At 41.4% G+C, this 20,530-nt stretch overlaps 2 protein-coding genes across 2 annotated transcripts; one reads left to right on the top strand and one right to left on the bottom strand.

The window, feature by feature from the left end:
• The first annotated feature begins 610 nt into the window (after positions 1–610).
• On the top strand, positions 611–10,824 carry nme6 (NME/NM23 nucleoside diphosphate kinase 6). Its single transcript, XM_079526175.1, has 6 exons — positions 611–932; positions 1,274–1,369; positions 4,030–4,132; positions 6,630–6,669; positions 8,027–8,187; positions 9,186–10,824. Exons 2-6 carry the CDS (start codon positions 1,277–1,279, stop codon positions 9,335–9,337), a joined length of 549 nt encoding a protein of 182 aa, XP_079382301.1. The 5' UTR covers positions 611–932; positions 1,274–1,276; the 3' UTR covers positions 9,338–10,824.
• A 1,485-nt stretch (positions 10,825–12,309) lies between these two features.
• baalcb (BAALC binder of MAP3K1 and KLF4 b) lies at positions 12,310–18,107 on the bottom strand. The gene is made up of 4 exons (XM_079526146.1): positions 17,982–18,107; positions 16,914–17,148; positions 13,130–13,329; positions 12,310–12,528 (listed from the first exon to the last, which is right to left on the bottom strand). The coding sequence occupies exons 2-4, from the start codon at positions 17,095–17,097 to the stop codon at positions 12,373–12,375; spliced, it is 540 nt and encodes a 179-aa protein (XP_079382272.1). The 5' UTR covers positions 17,098–17,148; positions 17,982–18,107; the 3' UTR covers positions 12,310–12,372.
• Between the last annotated feature and the right edge of the window lie 2,423 nt (positions 18,108–20,530).

Here is a 20,530-nt window from a genome sequence, read left to right as displayed (position 1 = left end):
CACCACAGTCTGGGAACCACTGCCTTAGATGATCAGGTTGGTGCCCCAAATGTAATTCGTACCCCATCATGCCATCTAAGCCGCACAGTTTTATGAAAATTCTTCTTCTGCCCCTACAATTCAATTCAATTCAATTCAATTCAAAGGTCTTTATATTGGCATGAGAAAACATACATTTACACTGCCAAAGCAAAAAGTAAATATACAAATATACATAAATATTACTGTAGGCTACACGTCTTTTTTATTATTATTATTATTTATTGTGATGATTTGAATTTTGTTATCATGATTATGAATTGAATACCCAGGACCTGAATGGAAACAAGACCGCAAGGACTTTCTTTCAGTAATATCCTGTGTTTGACTGTACTCTGTCCTGTTTACATTTCTCTCTCACTCAATCAATCAATCAATCAATCAATCAATCAATCAATCAATCAAAAATAGAATGTATAGGCTACTTTAGTGCTAAAAGTTATGAAATACAAAATATTTGTGTCCAAGCATAATACGAAGGACTTATTTTAGCCTAATAATCATTATTACAATCATAAAACGTATTTAAGACACCGTTTAGTGGAGGATATGACCAGCCACATGTGGAACTATTACATAGTGGTTTAGTTTCTGGGGGGACATCTTTTACTACCGGACGGACCATGAAAATGCCAGAAAATGCACAAAATATATGCGTGCAGATTTATCAATAAATTACGTTTCATTGTCTTAAATGCATACGCGGATTTATAGTTCTATTGGATGCGATGCGTGTAGTTAGTTAGTTAGCGCTGTTTTGCTGATGTATGGTGTTATTATAAGTTGATATTTCTTGTATGGCTGTGCCTGCTGCGGTCACCGCTGTTGATGACAGAACGCTGACCACCAGTGACCGCAGCGTCAGATAATAACATTCTGTCAAACTGAAACAGGTGTGTAACGTAACTACATGACCGTTAGCTCTGGTCCATAATAACCTATTGGCTATGGACCAGAGCTACATGACCGTTAGCTCTGGTCCATAGCCAATGCTTCTATGACAATGCAGGGCAGAATCATTGGCTATGGACATATCGAACTGTCGTTGCTATAACAGTTTTAGTTGATTTAAATAACAATCACGCTCATTTGTCAGCAGAATGTTGTATGTGTAATTTGTCAAGTTGGCTACTCTGATATATTAAACATAACAACATGACATTACATTGCGTAATCATATTTATATATATATATTTGTTTTCAATTCATGTTGTCTTATTTTATTTCTATCCAGGCAATGCTGCTAACAACGGCTCGCCTTGCCAAGGCGCTGCAGCTCACCCTGGCGGTGGTTAAGCCAGATGCAGTTGCACATCCTTTGATGTTACAGGTGAGCATGTGATGCTCCTCTATATCTTCTACTCTGCAGTCTGCACGTGTTTTTCTGAGATTAGGACACAGATAAATGGATTTAGGAATTTATTCCTAAATCATTTACAGATTATTCATCTGATATAGGACAATTCTAGCTCTGGACCATAGCCCTAATTCTGACAGAATTAAGCATTAGGGCTATGGACCAGAGCTAGGGCAATTCTTATTTTTTAACTAGCCTGGCTTGGCCAGACTCATACTGTACCTAGCTGCAATTTTCTACACTAGATTCTTTTTAAAATAATGGGATGAATCTAGAGTTGCAATATCAACTTTAGGATCTGCTTGTATTAAATGACGTTAAACTCACCAACATCGAAGCTGTAGGGCAAGCTTGAATTATCCTCTTTCGATCTGCAAAGCGTTTGTTTCATGAAAATCCACCGTAGATATGTTATGAGCTACTTTCTGTCAAGACATTCTGTGCATGTGATTATGTTTCTGTGTTGGAGTTTGGAAGTGCTCGTCAAAGTCACTGAATGGCCCTGCCATAGTGCTTCCATAGTGCTTCCAAACTCAAACACTTAGAAAAAAACATCACAACATCAATTTGAAAGAGGATAATTCAAGCTGCCCTACAGCTGCAATGTTTAACGTTTAATACAAGCAGATCAGAAATTCGATTTAGACTAATGGCTGTCAATGGAGGGTATTGCAACTCTAGATTCAACTTTATTTTAAGGCAACAAATAGCAACGTTTCGACCGACTAGGTCTTCATCAGGTAAATATTACAATGACAGAAAAAAAAACAAATATATACAAAGATCATTGATTAATGATCATGCATAACACCTGGGAGTGGGAAGGAGCACAGCAACCTGTTTTCTGTTCCCCTAGATTTATTTTTAGGCTTTTGTCTCCCATACCCAGTGGTGGTCTAGGGTGTAGCCTAGCCATCAATCATGACTTTTAATGTTTTTACTCTCATGAAAATGTTTTTCTATTGATTGTTTTTAAGTGTGTAAAAGTTTATCTGCTCAGGTAAATTCTCCTCTGATGGGTGGACTGACAGGTTCTAGCCCTGGGATTGGTTTAGGTTGCTGTGCTCTTTCCCACTTCCAGGTGTTATGCATGATCATTAATCTATGATTTTATTTATATTTGCTCTTATTTCTGTCATTGTAATATTTTCCTGATGAAGACCTAGTCGGTCGAAACGTTGCAATTTGTTGCCTTAAAATAAAGTAAGTCTCAGAGCTCTACAGACTGGTGTGCAGGTGTTCTTCCTCTTCCTTGGTGTTTGCCTTGATGCCTGACATCCAGCACCTGGCCTGAATATAGGCATTGAGATGTGCACACAATCTTCTCTGTGAACTCTAGATTCAACCCAAAAAATCTAGTGTTTCAAATTGCAGCTAACTCAAGTCATACCGTGGATTCAGTGACGCCTCCTCCCCAGCTATGAATTCACAGTATAAGTCTGGCCAAGCCAGGCTAATTGTTTTTAGGTGAACATTCTGAATTATTTTGAAAATCTTTGAAAATATTCAAATTCGAAATAGGAGATCTACAAGTTCACAACGCGTTGTGACACGTGAACTTGTAGATCACCTATTTTAGCCGGTATCCGGAGAACTCGCCAGTTTTCGGACTCGCCGCGGTTTAGTGCATTTTAGTTTTACTTCACCTTTATTTAAATTGCATTGAAATGAGAGAGAGAGAGAGGATGAAATAGGAGTGCTAAAGTTTAAACACCAAAGTACCGAAACAATGTAATTCATTAGTAAACAATATCCTGAAATGGTAGGCCTACTTATCATTGGTATTCACATACTCACATTTTTAGCATGAGTATGTGAATATATCTAATATCTAGCTGACCATTTAATTGCACAAAATAATTTGATCACTTTGGAAATGAACTATAACATCTGTGGGTTTGACACTACACTGATGAAGACAGCATGTTATTAGCATAACGATGAAGACATTGATTAAGAATTTTCGCTGCGGTGAGTTGGTAAACTGGCGAGTTCTCCGGTATCCTTTTTAGCCAAGCGACATCATCAGACTGTAAAATAGGGTTTCAATTTCATGAAACAATTTTCCAAGTACTAATCTTCCACAGCCATGGGTTTGGATCTGCTCATCTGAAAACACAAGAGGCTGCACCAATGTGCAACATAAATCAAGCTTATACTTGATTCATTCACCAGCCCTGAGGTCTCAAAGGGATTAAGGTTTTGTTGGAGCTTCATGAAAAGTTTGTCATGATGAATAAATAGTGGTTTAAGTCCTAATATACTTTGTTGTTGTTGTTGTTGTACAACGAATAGCTGATGCTATTTTTGAAAATTGCTTTTTTGGGGGGGAAATTGCTTTTACGTTCAAAATAGGTATGGTCAGTTAATGTGTTTTAAAATGGGCTACCAGGTATGAATGTGTTCTGTTATTATCATCATGTCAGGCCTGGCAGGTATTACATCACAGCAGCTTCCATTTTACTGTACTGTAGCAACCTGCACTGGGTGCACTTTGTCCAAACATAATGCACTCCCATGCAGTCCCAGAATAGTAACCAAACATACAGGCATAGAATCAGTTTACTTATTAACTAAGAGAGTATTATTATACTATAGTATATGATTAACCTTTTTATCTTCTTTTTTTTCAGGCTCTTCACCAGAGAATCCTGGACAATGAGTTTGTCATCGTTAGATCTAAAGACGTTGTGTGGAGAAGACAGGACTCTGAGAGGTTTTACGCTGAACATGCAGGTGTGGAAGAGATAGTGTTCTTTCAACTCTCCTGGTGTTAAACCCTTTTACCCTGACATCGAAATTTAAAAAATGTCTTCTAAATACTGACAGTTTTCTGAAATACTATGTTTCTATATCAGTGGTGCTCAATATTTCATGTGAAGGACCGCAAAAATTATATGTAATTGGCCACCGACCCCCATCTGAAAATATGTTGTTCCAGGGACCCCCCCAGAAGCAAAGATTTGAGTTAAAAATGTTCGCTGTGAAAGAATATATATTCAAAGATTTGAGGCACATTTTCACGATTTTTTCAAAAATAGCAGACCTACAAGCTCGTAGCGCGGCACTCGGTGCCGCGCTATGAGCTTGTAGATCTGCTATTTTTCAATAGCTAAAGTATAACATAATGCTTAAAACACCAAAAGGGGTTCCCGCCCCCAAAATGGGTTAAATGCAGCCTGACTTCACTGTACTGACTCCACCTGACCAAACCAACCCTTTGTGGATGCACGATTAATGTATTGAGTGTAGACACCAAAACCAGCGTACTGCACCTGACCATTATGTCACTGTAAAGCTAATTCATTATTAAAGTGTCCGTTTTATTATCCTTGGTGTGCTTCAAAGCCACTTGAACTGGACGGGGTGCATACTTAGGCCCTTGCCAGACGAGGACGTCGCGGGCTGTTCCCCGCCTAAGTTTGTGAACGATATAAAACTTTACTGCGTCTACATTGCGGTTATGTTAATTATGTACGATGTCTACACAAGACCGGTAAACTGCTCCATTTTCAATATACAGCTGTAGTACATATGGCCGGCCTGTAGATGGCCACCCAAAAAAAAAAGAAAAAGATTCTAAGAAGGCTATATGAAAGCATTTTATAAATTATACTATTGTTATTTCACACAGGTGTTGCCAAATAACTAATTATCTTGCCAGGCAGATGCGCATATGACATAGGCTATCTAGGTCATATCAATTGAATCAGCAGAGGTTGCAGAGCAGTGCTGCTTCTCACTGTGCACACACTGATTTACCAGCTAAAGTTGATGCCTATAAACCATAATATGACAAACCTTGGATTAATTATTCTGAAAAGCTCACAACGAGGAGCGGCATGGTACATTGTGAACTGAATGAGTTTGACTTTGGAGATTGAATATATATTCGCTGGTGCGCAACACCTCTGAATGTCAGATAATTGCTCTTTTAGATTGATTCCACCTGCTGGCAGCACAGCGCTAATCATTGCACATAGGCTATACAAAAGTATAAAAAAAGAGCAATTGGAAACAGTGAAAACAGGCCGTTTATAGAGGAATATGGACAGTAAACAATGTGTTTATCCTACTTGTGGTCTCTCAATGCAAAGCCGTTTTGAAGTTACACAAAGAATGTTTAATTTCCACCCAAGAAGAGAAGCACTTTGATGAGGTCCATGCATGCTGTGCAGTGTGCACTGCGCAGTCAGACCTGCCTGAGAGGACGTGCGGTGGCTGTGCTGCCTATCTTGTATAGCTATACTAATCTATTCTACACTACACCATTTAATAGTAACAATAATGTAGAAGATCCGTTTTTTTTCTTGTCTTTCCAGATTGATTGGTAATCACCATAATTTATATCTGTTCTCCAAAAATAGCTCCTCTACAAGCTCGTGCATGCGGGCTGCAGATCGGCTATTTTTGGAGAAGAGATTTATAGACATTATGTGCAAATATAAAATAGCTGTGATACTTATATGTAAGTGGTTATGGTGAAATAAACCATTAACACTAGTTAGTTTGGAGGGAGCGAGGGGACTATGACATCACCGTTTCAGCAAATTAGGCGGCATTCGCTGTACACACGGAGACGTGAAAGTCTCCAAACTTTCCCACTCTGGAAGGTAGTTTCAAAATTAGCCGTTTAAGTCCCCCAAAACGCCGTCTCCGTGTGACAAAAAGGGCAGATCGGCTAATTACTTGCCCCAGAAACACCGAAATCGTCCTCATCTGGATGGCCCCTGAGTTTAGACTAGTCATTGGTTAGACATGGGTTAAGGTTAGGTGTGCTGCCCTGTGGGAGGTTAGGTTTAGGGTGAGGGTTTGAGATAGGTTGTAGTTGTAGGACTAATGACTGGTCTAACCAATGACTAGTCTAAACCAAAAACTGTCTAAACTAAGTACTGCACCCGAACTGGACTGGTCAGAATAAGACTGGTCAGAACCCCTCCTTTGTTGTTTGAACATCTTCTGTTGGCGGTTTTTATGATGTTGTCCTCTGAGCCAGACAGCAATTTCATGTCGTCGAATTGCAGCAGCAAGTTGGAAATAAATGCATCTTTAATCAAACATGAATTATCTTGCTACCTGCCAGATAATTCAGGGCCTCTGGCACTTCTAAAATTGGTGTAATTTGGGTCTCTCGCTCTCTTCTGCTCTTGCCATTTCTCTTGTTTGCTTTTGTCATAGACCTACTTTATTTAATGCAAAACATAAAATGCTTTGTCCTTGTTTTGCTGTTTAGGGCGATTCTTCTTTCAAAGACTTGTAGAGTTCATGTCAAGGTAAGCTTTGTTTAGTAGACTGGTATAGGCTATACATTCCTAACCACAGCCGGTGTCCGTTAAAATATAGTGGTTGCAACTGTATTAATTGATTGCCCGAGTCCCGTGGATAGAGGGGTCAAAAATGAAAGAAAGTTGCACTTTATATTTTAGATAGGTCAACAATACAAATTACGTTTGTTTTGTGGATTCATTTACTTTTAATGCGTGGCCCCCTGTGCACCCCACAAAATGATCGGAACTACTTACTATTTACCAAAACCAGAGCAGAACTCCCACCACGGAACTCGGGCAATCAATTAATACAGTTAATAAGTATTTCATACAGCTTAAGTTAAACAAATCTGAACTATCCCGTTAAGTGTGTTTGCTTTTATGCCCTTTAGCAAATTGTATTTTTCGCTGAGCAAAATAAAATGAAATCAGACCTTATTACATAGCGCACTGAACTGACACATAAAGGTATACCTCAATTGACAGGGATCCTATTTCATGCTTAGGAAGTCCCCAATAAATCAATTCTAACCCAGGTTCTGAAACATCAATTACGTGGGTTTCAGTCATCAAGAGACTCCCTTGATTAGAGCTGAAGTCCTTGGCCTATTGCTTGAGAGCCAATATGTAGCCTTATAGCTTTTAACCCATTTAGATCTGGGAACGATTCTACAAATGTCTTCTAAATCAGACAGTTTTCTGAAAAACCCATGTTTCTATGTCAGTCGTTCTCAAACATTTTCATGTCAATGACCCCCAAGATTATATGTAATTGGCCGCTGACCCCCCTCTGAAAATATGTTGTTCCAGGGACCCCCCCTCTCCCCAGAAGCAAAGATACGAGTTAAAAACGTTTTTACAAAAATAGCAGATCTACAAGCTCGTAGCGCGGCACTCAGTGCCGCGCTACGAGCTTGTAGATCTGCTATTTTTCAATAGCTAAAGTATAGCATAATGCTTAAAACACCAAAAGGGGTTCCCGCCCAGAATTGGTTAAATGCAGATCACTCTCACTGGTGTAATTGCTAAAAGGTGCCTGCAATCACATTATCATTTAGTTTGCCCCGGTGGTGAAGCCACAGAAATCTTTCCCTGGTTATTATCATTAGCGACTCATAGCAGCGCCTTCATGCACTGAATTATGTCAGCCAATCCATCCTGTCAGCCCCCGGCCCTTCTGTATGTCATTGGTTTAGCATAATCTTATACAAAGTCTTGATGTAATAGATTGTGTACAAATCCCTTGTGTACAAATCCCTTGTTAAATCAAATTATTCCATTCGGTCATGAACTGCACAAAATCCTCAGTTAGTAAAAATGGTCCATTTTGTCAGGATTTTGACCGTGTTCTCCTTTCCCCCAGTGGTCCGATGCGTGCATACGTCCTAGCCAGGGAGGATGCCATACACCACTGGAGAGAACTAATGGGACCTACCAAAGTGTTCAGGGCTAAATATACGTCCCCGGACACTCTCCGGGGTCAGTATGGACTAACAGACACCAGAAACAGTATACATGGCTCAGGTACTGTATGAAATACTCCTCATGCTATTAAAACAAATAGGCCATCTACTGTATATAATAGAGGGTATGCGCATGCATAAAGTGAATGGCAAATCGAGTGGCAAAGTGAGTTTAATGTCGTTTAATGCAATCAGATAGGACTTTTCTGTTTGGATGTATGGGCCAGAAAGGCCAGAAAGTATTGTTTGCCACTCAGTAGGCGTTCCTGCAAAACTTCCGGGTATGATGATGATGATGTCACGCGCATACCCTCTATAACGTGATAGGTGTATTTAGAAGTCTTTAAAGCTACACTATGTAACTTTACTCTTCAACCCCGGATTTGAACCCACGTTTCTGACATTTTTTACGATTGACCTGCCTGCTTGCTCAGGGGATAAATTGAATCTTGACCAATCAGGTCAAAAGTCTTGTCAGATCCTGTCTAGGTGAGGTGTGACCTTTGACCCCAGGTAAACATCTCAATAGAAGAGCAGGGAGACTAAATACAACGACCCCAGTTACTAAGGCCCCAATCTAGCCTGAATCAGATCTGTGCCACATCAAGATTGAAATCCGATTGGTTTAAATGGTCACATGACTCATTTAAACAAATCAGATTCCAATCTGGATGTGGCACAGATCTGATTCAGGCTGGATTTGGCTGCCAGTGTAAATAGGGCCTTAGAAAAAGAGGAACTAACCAGGTGCTCAACAGAGATAGCAAATTGTGATAATGATAAAAAGGTGCTCACATGGATCAAAGAGATAAAAAGAGAGGATCCGGGCACTCAAAGTTAAAAGTGAGGAACGCCTTTATTAAATTAAAAAGGCAACTGCCAACATGTTTCGACCAACAAGGTCTTCATTCTTGCCCTGATGAAGACCTTGTTACCAATATTTCCGGGGTGCATACTTAGTTTAGACTAGTCATTGGTTAGACATGGGTTAAGGTTAGGTTTAGGTGTGCTGCCCCGTGGGAGGTTATATTTCCATTAATTGCCCATTATCCTCCCCAGATTCCATTGAGTCAGCACACCGAGAGATCAACTTCTTCTTCCCAGACTTCTGTGTGAAGGAGTGGATGGAGAAGGAAGAGCCATCGGTCCGAAATGGAGAGATGAAATACGACCAACAAAGACAGATCCACATACTTCCAACAGAAAGCTGACTCCACACAGTGCAGAGAAGAATATGTCCAGCTGTAAAGCCTGGTTTAGATTTGAATGCACCGGAAATAGCCCATCTACAAGTCTAAGGAAATAGCCCATCTACAAGTCTAAGGAAATAGCCCATCTACAAGCCCAGCAAGGCGTCGCAGGCTTGAAGCTCGACTATTTTCATTGCGAGACGTGTCAAAAGAAGGGAGCCATATTTGTGCCATATTCCCCTCAGTCAGTGTCACATATACTACAGTATGAGTAAAGATGATGCTGCACAAATGGAGTTGGTTGGCTTCATGACATTCGGCTCACTGTTGGCAAAATAACTCTAGTGGATGGCCAGACTTTCATGCAACTTGGTGGGAATGATAAGTAGTCGGTCCGACTAAAGTCAAACGGTTCAAAAGTTAAAGTGATATAGTCAGTCGTATCACAGAGGCAAATGGCATATCCTGACAGTTACCCTACATACATAGCATTAAAGGAGAATTCCATGCTAGAAGGCTTTCTTACCTTTCTTTGTAGTCGTTACATCCCCACCAAAGAGGTCCAGGTGTTTTTTGTGCAAAAACCCCTTATTGGCTATTTCCCCTAGCCTGGCTAATAAGCCAGACTAATATCACACAACACTGTCGCGGTATATCAGTCTGGGCTGGCTCCACTTGGATTTCATTTCCCGGGGGGCGGGTTCAAACATTCTCTCTTTGACGCAATTGGTCAGAGCTACTGTCAGTCAAAAGTCTCAAGCATTGAACGTCACTGTACCAAAGCCCGCCCATATTGCATACCGTGTCCCGATTGGTCCGACCTGTTCTCGATTGTAGGAAAGAGGCGTGCTACTGAGCCTCGCCAGACCGAAATCCGCTGGTAGGCAACTTTTTTTTGCCAACGGCTGATTCGGTCTGGTTTATTAACCAGGCTATATTTCCCCTACCATAAGCCCTCATTGAATTGAATGGGGCTATGGGGTGTTGTGCTAATTCGCTTATTTCCATCGAAATAAGTAGTAAAGTGTGCCGCTTGGGATATTATTTACATTATGAAGAGAGGATATATACAAAAAAATAATAATTTTGAGCGATGGAAATAAGCGAATTAGCACAACACCCCATAGCCCCATTCAATTCAATTCATTTAGGGCTTATGGTAGGAGAAATAGCCAATAAGGAGCTTTTGCACAAAATAACACCTGGACCTCTTTGGTGGGGACGTAACAACTACAAAGAAAGGTAAGAAAGCCTTTTAGTATGGAATTCTTCTTTAATGGAGGTATGCACTCTACTGAAATATTAACATAAGTGATCATTTTTTAAGATAATTGTTGCACCAAATTTATTTTCCACTCGCATTACGTTTATCTATATGAACTAATTCTGCTTCTGTGAAGTGGCTTAAAAACACGAGACTGGAGAGCTTTTCTGTCATGTTTATTGTCCTTAAAAATTGTGTTATGTACTGTAAAGAATAAAGATATAATAAATTCAAACTACTGGTAGTTATGACAAAAAAGTTTATATAATGCACACATGATAAATGCAGACCATTTCTAATAAATAACACAAGCTGTAGGCTTTGCACAAAGTCAATTATGCTTTTTTTTTCATCTGAGGCATTGGCAGCAGATTTTTTCTTTTATAGAAAAATTGATGACCAAAATTACCGTTTTATAGTACTCCCATAAGACATGAAACTGACAGATTGCAGCTTTAAATTAATATGTTGAAAATCTCCAAAAGCTCAAATGTTTGAGATTAAAGACATTAAGTTAAGACATTTGAATGAGCAAGCGGTGTGGCAGCGGTGGCCGAACGGATTGCGGAGTGGTCTTGATACCGGAAGGTCGCCAGTTTGAATCAGCGGTCCGACACGTTAAAATTACCACCACTGAAGTGCCCTTGAACAAGGCATTGAACCACTAAGATGAAATGTTCTATGAGCAGGGCCTGGCTGGAAACAAGTTCTTGAGCTTAGCCCAGATACCCTGGGTAAATATAGTAATCATTTCATTTCATTTCAAGGATTGTCTTTCTGGGATGTTGAAAGAAGCTGCCTGGTTTCAGGAATGGAATAAAAATAATGTAACATTTTCTTGTGATGCTCTTTTCTAAGAAAATTATTAACAAGTATTGTTTTCTACGGAGCCCCTGTTTTCACATATTTTCACTATATAAACATCACAATGAAATCATCTTTCAATTTAAAATAACTGATGTGACAGCAGGCAGTCAAAAACACTGCGCATCAAGTATAAAACACACTGACTAGTATAACAAGGACTTCTGGAGAGTCAGTGCTATGTTTCTGAGGGCAGATTCACACTATGGTCCCGGGTGCACACTCGGGACCTCTTGGCACATGTTGTGGACTGGTACTGGTAGTGTGAATGCTGCGTACCGTTCCCGGGAGCGGATCACCCCAACCGTTCCCGGGACCACATGGAGGTAGTCTTGGGACTGATTTAAGTGTACTCTGATACGGATCGACGCAACGTGAACGCGTTGAATGAAGTGTACTCTGATACGGATCGATGCAATGTGAACGCATTGAATACAGTTGAATGAAGTGTACTCCGGGTGCAGAAGAATCAAGGCCAACGTGAATCATGGCCAGAGGGGACGGACCAGGCAATCGTATTCGGGAACAGTTTGAATCAAACTGACTCAGTGTGAATCTGCCCTAAGACTGAGTGTCTCGTCTGTCGAGCACAAATTCATCCCAATTCAGACATTCCTCTTGTACTTTCACAACATATTAGAGCAATACTTTGAGTGTAAGGCGCGATTCATACTCCTATTTTAGAGCCGAATAAAAGTCGGTTCGGCTCTGTAGACTAGAGCCTACATTCCTACAATGTGACGTCATTTGAGGTTCGGGGGGGCGGGTACCGTCCTAAAGTTTTCGGTGCTACTGAAAACTTCTGACGAGCCGAAATCATTTCGGCACTACAGCGGTAAAATAGGAGTATGAATCGGCCCTAAGAATCACCATTACTTTAACCCTCAATCTTCCTTCATCACCTTCATTGCTTTCCCCTGTACACTCGTTAACTTAAAGGCTTTTGTGTGTCAAGAGGTTTCATGACCTCGTAGGTGGTGAGAGACTTCTCTTTGATCTTTCCGTTCTTGTCCACCTGGCGGATGCTCTGTGTCACAGTGATGGTCACCTGTTTGGTGGACATCCGATTGTCCTGCCACTTTGTCTGCACAGGGAGACAAAGCAATTGTTACTCTTAGATAAGTGGTAGAAATAAAAGAAGCATGAATCCTTAAATGGTGAAGACAGGCTACACTAGGCCGCAGTGCAATTACAACTCAACCTTGTTCATTAGCCTTTTCACTGTAAATGAGAACACAAAGGTCAGTCACAAGAGATTCTTCACGATTTTGCAACCCATTTTTTCACCTACCCTTCCTCTGCCATCCTTCTGTGCATGAGGAGTCCAAGCTGCTTCTTTTCACCTGACAGAGGGGAGTTTCCCCGGCCGGACGTAGCGCGTGGAAGGAACACGTTATTCCGACCAGTTCCTTTCCCCTCCATCAGGCGCCCCGGCTGGCCAGGGGAAGGTAGTTTAGAGACCAGGATTACTGCATGTTTTTTGTGAGGGTACCTACCCTATAGGGGACACGGGGAGAACATGCAAACTCCACACAGAAAGGCCCTTTTGCCAACCCCGCCTCAGGTATGGGCACTGATGAATATAACAACTCTTAGCGTACTCCCTTAATTTCCTCAAATACTACATTTGTGTTTTGCTTAACTGAAGAAAGGGGAATCAAAAAAATCACCAAAGAATGACTTACAATCTCTTCTGTGCGTAAAACACTCCTGCGCTGAACGGTGGTACCCAGTGAAGGTGGGATCTCTGGCTGTTGTAAAGGAGGCAGCAGTGCAGCCGGGCTGCTGGCCTTCGTCTCAGTCAGACTGGCTTCAGACAGAGCCGAACACACTTTAAAGTAAGCCTGAGCCGGAGGAGGTAAGCCATCTTCAAACAAATCTGGAACTGGAACAAATAAAAACATCACTGACCTTTATAACTTTACCTTTACATTACATATTTATCCATCCATCCATCTTCAACTGCTTATCCGTAGTCGGGTTGCGGGGGCAACAGCTCCACCAGAGTGTTCCAGACTTCCCTCTCCAGAGCATATTTATATATTACATATTATTTATATACATGTTTTTAAGTACTACTTTGAGTACTATTACTCCAAGGAGCAATAGCCTACAAATTTAATAACATTTAATAAATCTTATATTTAACACACTTTCTCATAATCGGCAAATCTGCTTCATTTGGAGCTCTCTGGGTATGAAAAGGGAAGGAATAGCCTCTTTTCTTTAGTACAGTTTCCTCAATGTTCATTTTACTAAGAGAGCGAATCCTAATAGTTGGTCATCTTTATGCATGTGACCCACAAACCCACCTCAAATCAGTCCTTTGATGGTCTTAATGCCATGCTCCATTCACTAAACACAGTGGACGTCATCCCTTTGCTGAATTGGTTACAGCACAAGGTATCCATCCAACCAGAGAATACTGCCTTTTCAAGAGTGCATAATTATGGATACCAATTTTCCATATTCCAATTCCTCATTCCCAAGTAAGTCCCATTGTGACTGACAGAGATAAGCAACCTAGCAGCCTCGACGGCAGTAATATATTAAAGAAGATTCCTATTCCAGGTCTAGAGTCTAGGTAGTCAGGCAGCCGGAGGTGTGTGGAGTGGGACATTTGGTATATAGTTTTTTCTTTTTTTATAGGCCTAAAATATTGTCATATACCGGTACATACATTCATGAATCCACCTGCTGACCGGCTGTCATCATTGAGAAATTTCTCAAAATGTCATTATGCTTTAAGTAGCATGTGACTAGGGGGTTTTCATGAGTCTGAATCCATTCTAAGCATTAGTTTTGCACAAAACGTCCATAGCCGTCATCACAAATGTTGGTTCCCACAGCACTAATTTGCTGGCTGGCAGCTCTTGGTGTCTTTGGCTGCTACTGTACATTCTGATGTAGCAGCCATCTAGAGACTTCTGCAGGGTTGGCTTCAGGGTCCAGTATTCACTGCCATATAAGAGAACAGATTCTACCGTCTCATTAACCTCGCCTCACCAGGCTTTCCACCACCTCGGAGGAAAGCCTGGTCTCTGTTTCAAAAGTCTGTATGATCCGGTCGGGAGCGGATGATATCGTTACGTCATGTTGTAGTATTGTTGTATTACAGGCAGGAACAACGGGGTGGCAACTTCCTTTTCCCTCAAACCGATTTTTCTCAATAAAAGCTCTCGTAGCCTGTAGCTTTTATTGAGAAAAATTGGTTTGAGGGAAAAGGAAGTTGCCACCCCATTGTTCCTGCCTGTCAACTATCATCCGCTCCCGACAGAATCATATACCCAAATGAAATGGTGCCCAGGCTACCGTCTCATAGAAGAAGTCAAAGAGGCTGAACTGAGTCTGTATATACTGACTGTTAAAATAGCTAATCTACAAGATCACAATGTGTCAATGTAGATCGGCTAGTTGAACTATTTTAAAATGTTTTTCAAGATAGTAAAATATGGCAGAAAAGTTTAGGGATAAAGGGTAAGGCACGCCCAAGATAGGGCCAAGAATGTGAAATACTCTAATTTAAGTTAATTTGGGGAGGCAAACATGAGAAAGAACATTACGAGATAAGTCACGTGTAGTACCACCCTTACAGTAGGTGTCCCAGAGAAGGAAAGTAAACTGAAGCGGTATTTGTAACTCACCTCTAATACTAAGCATGTGTTGTATGGAGAATATAGGTTGCTATACCTTCAGGAAGGAGATATGGTATACCAGCATACAATAAGGTCAGACTAAAGAGGTCCTTTGTCCACCAGTCGACTTTGAGGCTTAATCAGGAGTTGTAGTAGCCACGGGGTAATCTAGGCGGTGGATATTGCTCTTGTCTTCATGTCTTTATGTATGTAAATTGTCTTGTTCTTTGTGTTATGTCAAATGTGTGTATATGTGTTCAGCATACTTGGCTGCTGGGTCGCAAGACACATTTCAGTGTGAACTGACAAAGTACTATATATATCATATCATGGTAAAAGTCTGCCTTAAACCTACTGTATGTAAGCATGACAATGACCCATTTAGCTTTGTTTTGAGTGAGGTGTACGGTGCTCACTGCAAGGGGAAAAACAACCCCACATACTATGACTCTTTCACAATATGAGCCATAGAAAGGTCCCTGTCCTCTGTCAAGACATTACATGATAAAAACAACCCCACATACTATGACTCTTTCACAATATGAGCCATAGAAAGGTCCCTGTCCTCTGTCAAGACATTACATGATAAAAACAACCCCACATACTATGACTCTTTCACAATATGAGCCATAGAAAGGTCCCTGTCCTCTGTCAAGACATTACATGATAAAAACAACCCCACATACTATGACTCTTTCACAATATGAGCCATAGAAAGGTCCCTGTCCTCTGTCAAGATTAACAGTTGTGGGTCAATCGACTGATGGAGGGAAAATGTCTGCCATGTCCACACAACCCCACCCTGACCACTGACCAGTATCCAAACAGATCTAGCCTCATGGCAAACCAATGTTTGCACACAAACAGTTTTACTTGAAAGGTGACATTGCACCTGTAGATTAAACACTGTACCATCTGTTCTGGTTATGCCCCTCAGCTAAAATAGTGTTTCCATGGCTGAGGCTTTGTACACAGCTCCAGTAAGCTATGATAAAGCCATAAAAGACAAGGACACAAAAAAAATCAAAAACTATTATAACTAATGAATGAAAACAGTAATTGGAAAAACACGGCCCCTTCACATAATATTAGAAGGACAATATCAGTCACCAGGAAAAAAGGACGGGTATTTTTGATGAATGGTTAAAATGGAAGTTTGAAGTTATAATGGGTTCGTATAGGAAGGGGGCGGGGCAGCTAAAATGAATACCAAATATCTAATTACTGAATCCAGTAACTTAAAAACTGTCCGGGGTGTTCACATAAGCCTGAGTAGACGATACAATGACCAAAGGTTTTTTGAAAGTCAAATATCCCCTTAATACACGTGAATAATTACATTTTAAATTGAATTGATAAAAAACAACTCTCCATGTTCCAATAACACGATAATTAAAATGTCCAACCGAAAACACACTGGGGATATTAACCTTTACCTCCTCTAGTGAAGTGGCGAGCAAACACGGACTGGTATTAATGACATTCCCAAATGGATGAAATGTGTACTTTCAGTTAATACAATATCAGTACTAACGGTATCAACGTATATAATGAAGAACCTGACAATAATATCTAGCCGTGGACAAAGTATAGGGCTGTCATCAAACCATCACTGAATGCTGTCGGCTGTGCAGAAAAGTCAAAATAGAGGGCAAACTATATGGGAATTTAAATAAAAACAACTCGTCGACCCATCAAAGTGGATATAGTATTCTCTCAAGGGAATCATTCTATATCAGCCATTTGTGGTGGTAGTATCAATCAATTTGGACATCAATCAATTTGTCATTCATCCAACCAATCAACCATCCAATCCAATATTCATTTTCCTTACCATGGCTGAGTGTTTTCTCAGAACGGAAGCCAGTCTCAGAGGAGTTCTCAGAAGGGATGCTCTGGATGGAGGACAGGGGGACGTCAGTGTCCGTGTTGGTCAGCCACGTCGACTCTGTTTCTTTGGTCCAGCTCTCCAGATAGCGAGGTTCTAGGGCGTCTGTCCTGCTGCCCCCACACCCCATAGTTCTCCAAACAGTTCACTGTCAGTGCCACCAGTTGAGGCAGCAAATGGTCTTAATGAATAAGGAAATTGAAAGAAGATGGAAATAAAATATTGAATAATAACGAAGAACAGCTGCGCTATCGTTGGTACATAAATTCCACAATTAAGTGAAACCAACACTTTAATTTATGCCTGCCAATTAATTCATCTTTAGACAACATTAAGGATATATAAGTTTCCAAATGGTACATCTTCCGATGTCTTCCATCTCCAGCATGTTTTTAAACCTACTTTTCAACTATGTGTGTTTAATCAACAGTCTAAGGGCTGATTCATACTCCTATTTTAGAGCCGAATAAAAGTCGGTTCGGCTCTGTAGAGCCTACAATGTGACGTCATTTTAGGTTCGGGGGGGCGGGTACCGTCCTAAAGTCGGCTCTTCGGTGCTACTGAAAATTTCTGACGAGCCGAAATCATTTCGGCTCTACAGCGCCGAAACAGCGGTAATATAGGAGTATGAATCGGCCCTTACAGACTCCACTAAGTAGAGCAAACGAGTTAGTTCTGTATATATAGTTAGGCTACTTGAAACAGTATCATACAGTACAGTAGCAGAGTAAGTACTGTACGGTTATTTCTCACCAAAGATGACTTATTATTCAGTGAGTTCAATAACTGGTAAGCTAATACCAGCTCTTACTTCTTTGAATGTTAGAACTTTAGAACGTTAGAACGTTCTTTGAATGCTAGAACATCGTTTTTTTTGTATAATTTGCCAACATTACCTTATAAATTTTTACACTTTTTTACACTTAAAAAAATCTCTGGTGGTCTCATTATGCAATCCTTAATAGTTAAACAATAATCTCCTTAAATGATTAGGATATGGTTGAGAGATATCACCTGCATCCAACTGATCACTTGTTCATTTTTCCTTGAGTCGTTGAACATAAAAGCAGTCCTCTGTTTGCTGATCCACAGATGCTTGAGGGAACATTGGAAATACTTGGGACAATCTTTCACATTTGGCCTAGAGAGAGAAAGAGAACACATCATTTACAATTTAGGCATTTCACAGACGATCTTATCTAAAGCGACTTACACAATGCACGATGGAAGTGAACGGCTGTGGAGGTGAACAATGTTCAACAGCTCCTGGTTCCCCTCTCTCTGCCTCTGTGGAGGTGAACAATGTTCAGCAGCTCCTGGTTCCCCTCTCTCTGCCTCTGTGGAGGTGAACAATGTTCAACAGCTCCTGGTTCCCCTCTCTCTGCCTCTGTGGAGGTGAACAATGTTCAACAGCTCCTGGTTCCCCTCTATCTGCCTCTGTGGAGGTGAACAATGTTCAGCAGCTCCTGGTTCCCCTCTCTCTGCCTCTGTGGAGGTGAACAATGTTCAACAGCTCCTGGTTCCCCTCTCTCTGCCTCTGTGGAGGTGATCAATGTTCAGCAGCTCCTGGTTCCCCTCTCTCTGCCTCTGTGGAGGTGAACAATGTTCAACAGCTCCTGGTTCCCCTCTCTCTGCCTCTGTGGAGGTGAACAATGTTCAGCAGCTCCTGGTTCCCCTCTCTCTGCCTCTGTGGAGGTGAACAATGTTCAGCAGCTCCTGGTTCCCCTCTCTCTGCCTCTGTGGAGGTGAACAATGTTCAGCAGCTCCTGGTTCCCCTCTCTCTGTCTCTGTGGAGGTGAACAATGTTCAGCAGCTCCTGGTTCCCCTCTCTCTGCCTCTGTGCCTAATAGTAGGTGCTCAAACTGGCCCATGGTTCAGTGTACTTAGTTAATTTAGTCCTCTTGCACTTCAGGACGCGCAGAGCCAACCATAGCAACCAGGTCTCTCCATCTGGGTCTGTGGTGAGCAAGGTGTTGAGCTTGTGCCATAGTCACGTACGTTATATGCTTTAAAGGGTATAAGGCCACTTTTGCAGAGGTTTGGGTTGTGTCAGGTCAGGTTTGGGTTGTGTAGTTAGTAGTTACCTTACCTTCCCTAACCATGATGTAACTCCAAATGTGGACAAGAAATCACAAATAATTGCTCCAGTGATTAGAAATTGATAATTCAAAATATGCTCCTCATTGACATTGTACGTTGAAACAGCTCTCAAAGTCACTCTATATTAGTACATAAACAAACACAAACCAAGTTGAATTCGGACAATATAGAGCATCACCAGAACTCATATTGTTTTATATTATTTATTAATATAGAGTGACTTTGAGAGCTGTTTCAGCGTACAATTTAAGTCAATGAGGAGCATATTTTGAATTATCAATTTCTAATCACTGGAGCAATATTATTTATCTAGGTCGCTGGCTTGCTGGGGATTGAAGGCCAGAACTGCAGGATGGTGCGTGTTGGATGTGGGGTGCATACTTAGTTTAGTATTGGTAGACATAAGGTTGGTGAGGGGTGCGTTAAAACGATCAGATTAAGGTTGGTGAGGGGTGCGTTAAAACGACTGGATTAAGGTTGGTGAGGGGTGCGTTAAAACGACCGGATTAAGGTTGGTGAGGGGTGCGTTAAAACGACTGGATTAAGGTTGGTGAGGGGTGCGTTAAAACGACCGGATTAAGGTTGGTGAGGGGTGCGTTAAAACGACCGGATTGAGGTTGGTGAGGGGTGCGTTAAAACGACTGGATTAAGGTTGGTGAGGGGTGCGTTAAAACGACCGGATTAAGGTTGGTGAGGGGTGCGTTAAAACGACCGGATTGAGGTTGGTGAGGGGTTGCGTTAAGACGACGGATTAAGGTTGGTGAGGGGTGCGTTAAAATGACCGGATTGAGGTTGGTGAGGGGTTGCGTTAAAACGACCGGATTAAGGTTGGTGAGGGGTGCGTTAAAACGACCGGATTAAGGTTGGTGAGGTGTGCGTTAAGGGTTGGGAGAGGGTTAAGGTTAGGTTTAGGTGTGCTGCCCCGTGGGAGGTTTAGGGTGAGGGTGAGAATGTGCTGTGCATCTTTTGAACATCTGTGGGGCCCGGTCCGGGTGTATGTATACCCTGACCCCAGCAGGCCATGATTCATTGTGGACACTGATGGCAGGCAGTCATGTGGGCCTGGACATGGTGCTATCCCAAGAGGGTGACCATAGGATTAGGAATGCTCAGGGTGCAGATATCCCGGAGGTCACATGCAGTCTCAAAAGGAGAACAGGGAGCGTGCCATCAATAGCCACAGGCAGCTTGACAATGTCCCTGAGATTAACTCAACACTTCCTGGACTACATGTTGTCTCAGTAAAGACAGCCCTCTCCCTATCCACAAGGAAGAGCAGTGCACCAAAGCATTATGGGAATTGTAGTCCAGGAAGGAAGTGAGCCCAGTGTCCATGTCTGACATCATCATCACTGGAAAAAGGTATCCACTGCTAAAATGATAAAAATCTAAAATATCTAAAATCACATATTGCACACATAACGACCCCAGGAAAGTGTAAATAATGTTTTTTGCAAAAAGGG

Source organism: Electrona antarctica, assembly GCF_951216825.1.
Source record: "Electrona antarctica genome assembly, chromosome: 17".
Taxonomy (NCBI): domain Eukaryota; kingdom Metazoa; phylum Chordata; class Actinopteri; order Myctophiformes; family Myctophidae; genus Electrona; species Electrona antarctica.
The sequence above is the reverse complement of the archived record's forward strand: the minus strand, read 5'-3'. Positions and strand labels throughout refer to the sequence as shown.

What these genes read in the sequence shown, in the direction of transcription:
- nme6 (XM_079526175.1), top strand. Translation starts at nt 1,277, where the DNA reads ATGCTGCTAACAACGGCTCGCCTTGCCAAGGCGCTGCAGCTCACCCTG. An exon ending in CTTGTAGAGTTCATGTCAAG is followed by an intron (nt 6,670 to 8,026) that starts GTAAGCTTTGTT and finishes CCTTTCCCCCAG; the next exon opens with TGGTCCGATGCGTGCATACG. An exon ending in AAACAGTATACATGGCTCAG is followed by an intron (nt 8,188 to 9,185) that starts GTACTGTATGAA and finishes TATCCTCCCCAG; the next exon opens with ATTCCATTGAGTCAGCACAC.
- baalcb (XM_079526146.1), bottom strand. Translation starts at nt 17,097, where the DNA reads ATGGGGTGTGGGGGCAGCAGGACAGACGCCCTAGAACCTCGCTATCTG. An exon ending in TGAGAAAACACTCAGCCATG is followed by an intron (nt 13,330 to 16,913) that starts GTAAGGAAAATG and finishes TATTTGTTCCAG; the next exon opens with TTCCAGATTTGTTTGAAGAT. An exon ending in TTTTACGCACAGAAGAGATT is followed by an intron (nt 12,529 to 13,129) that starts GTAAGTCATTCT and finishes CTCCCTGTGCAG; the next exon opens with ACAAAGTGGCAGGACAATCG.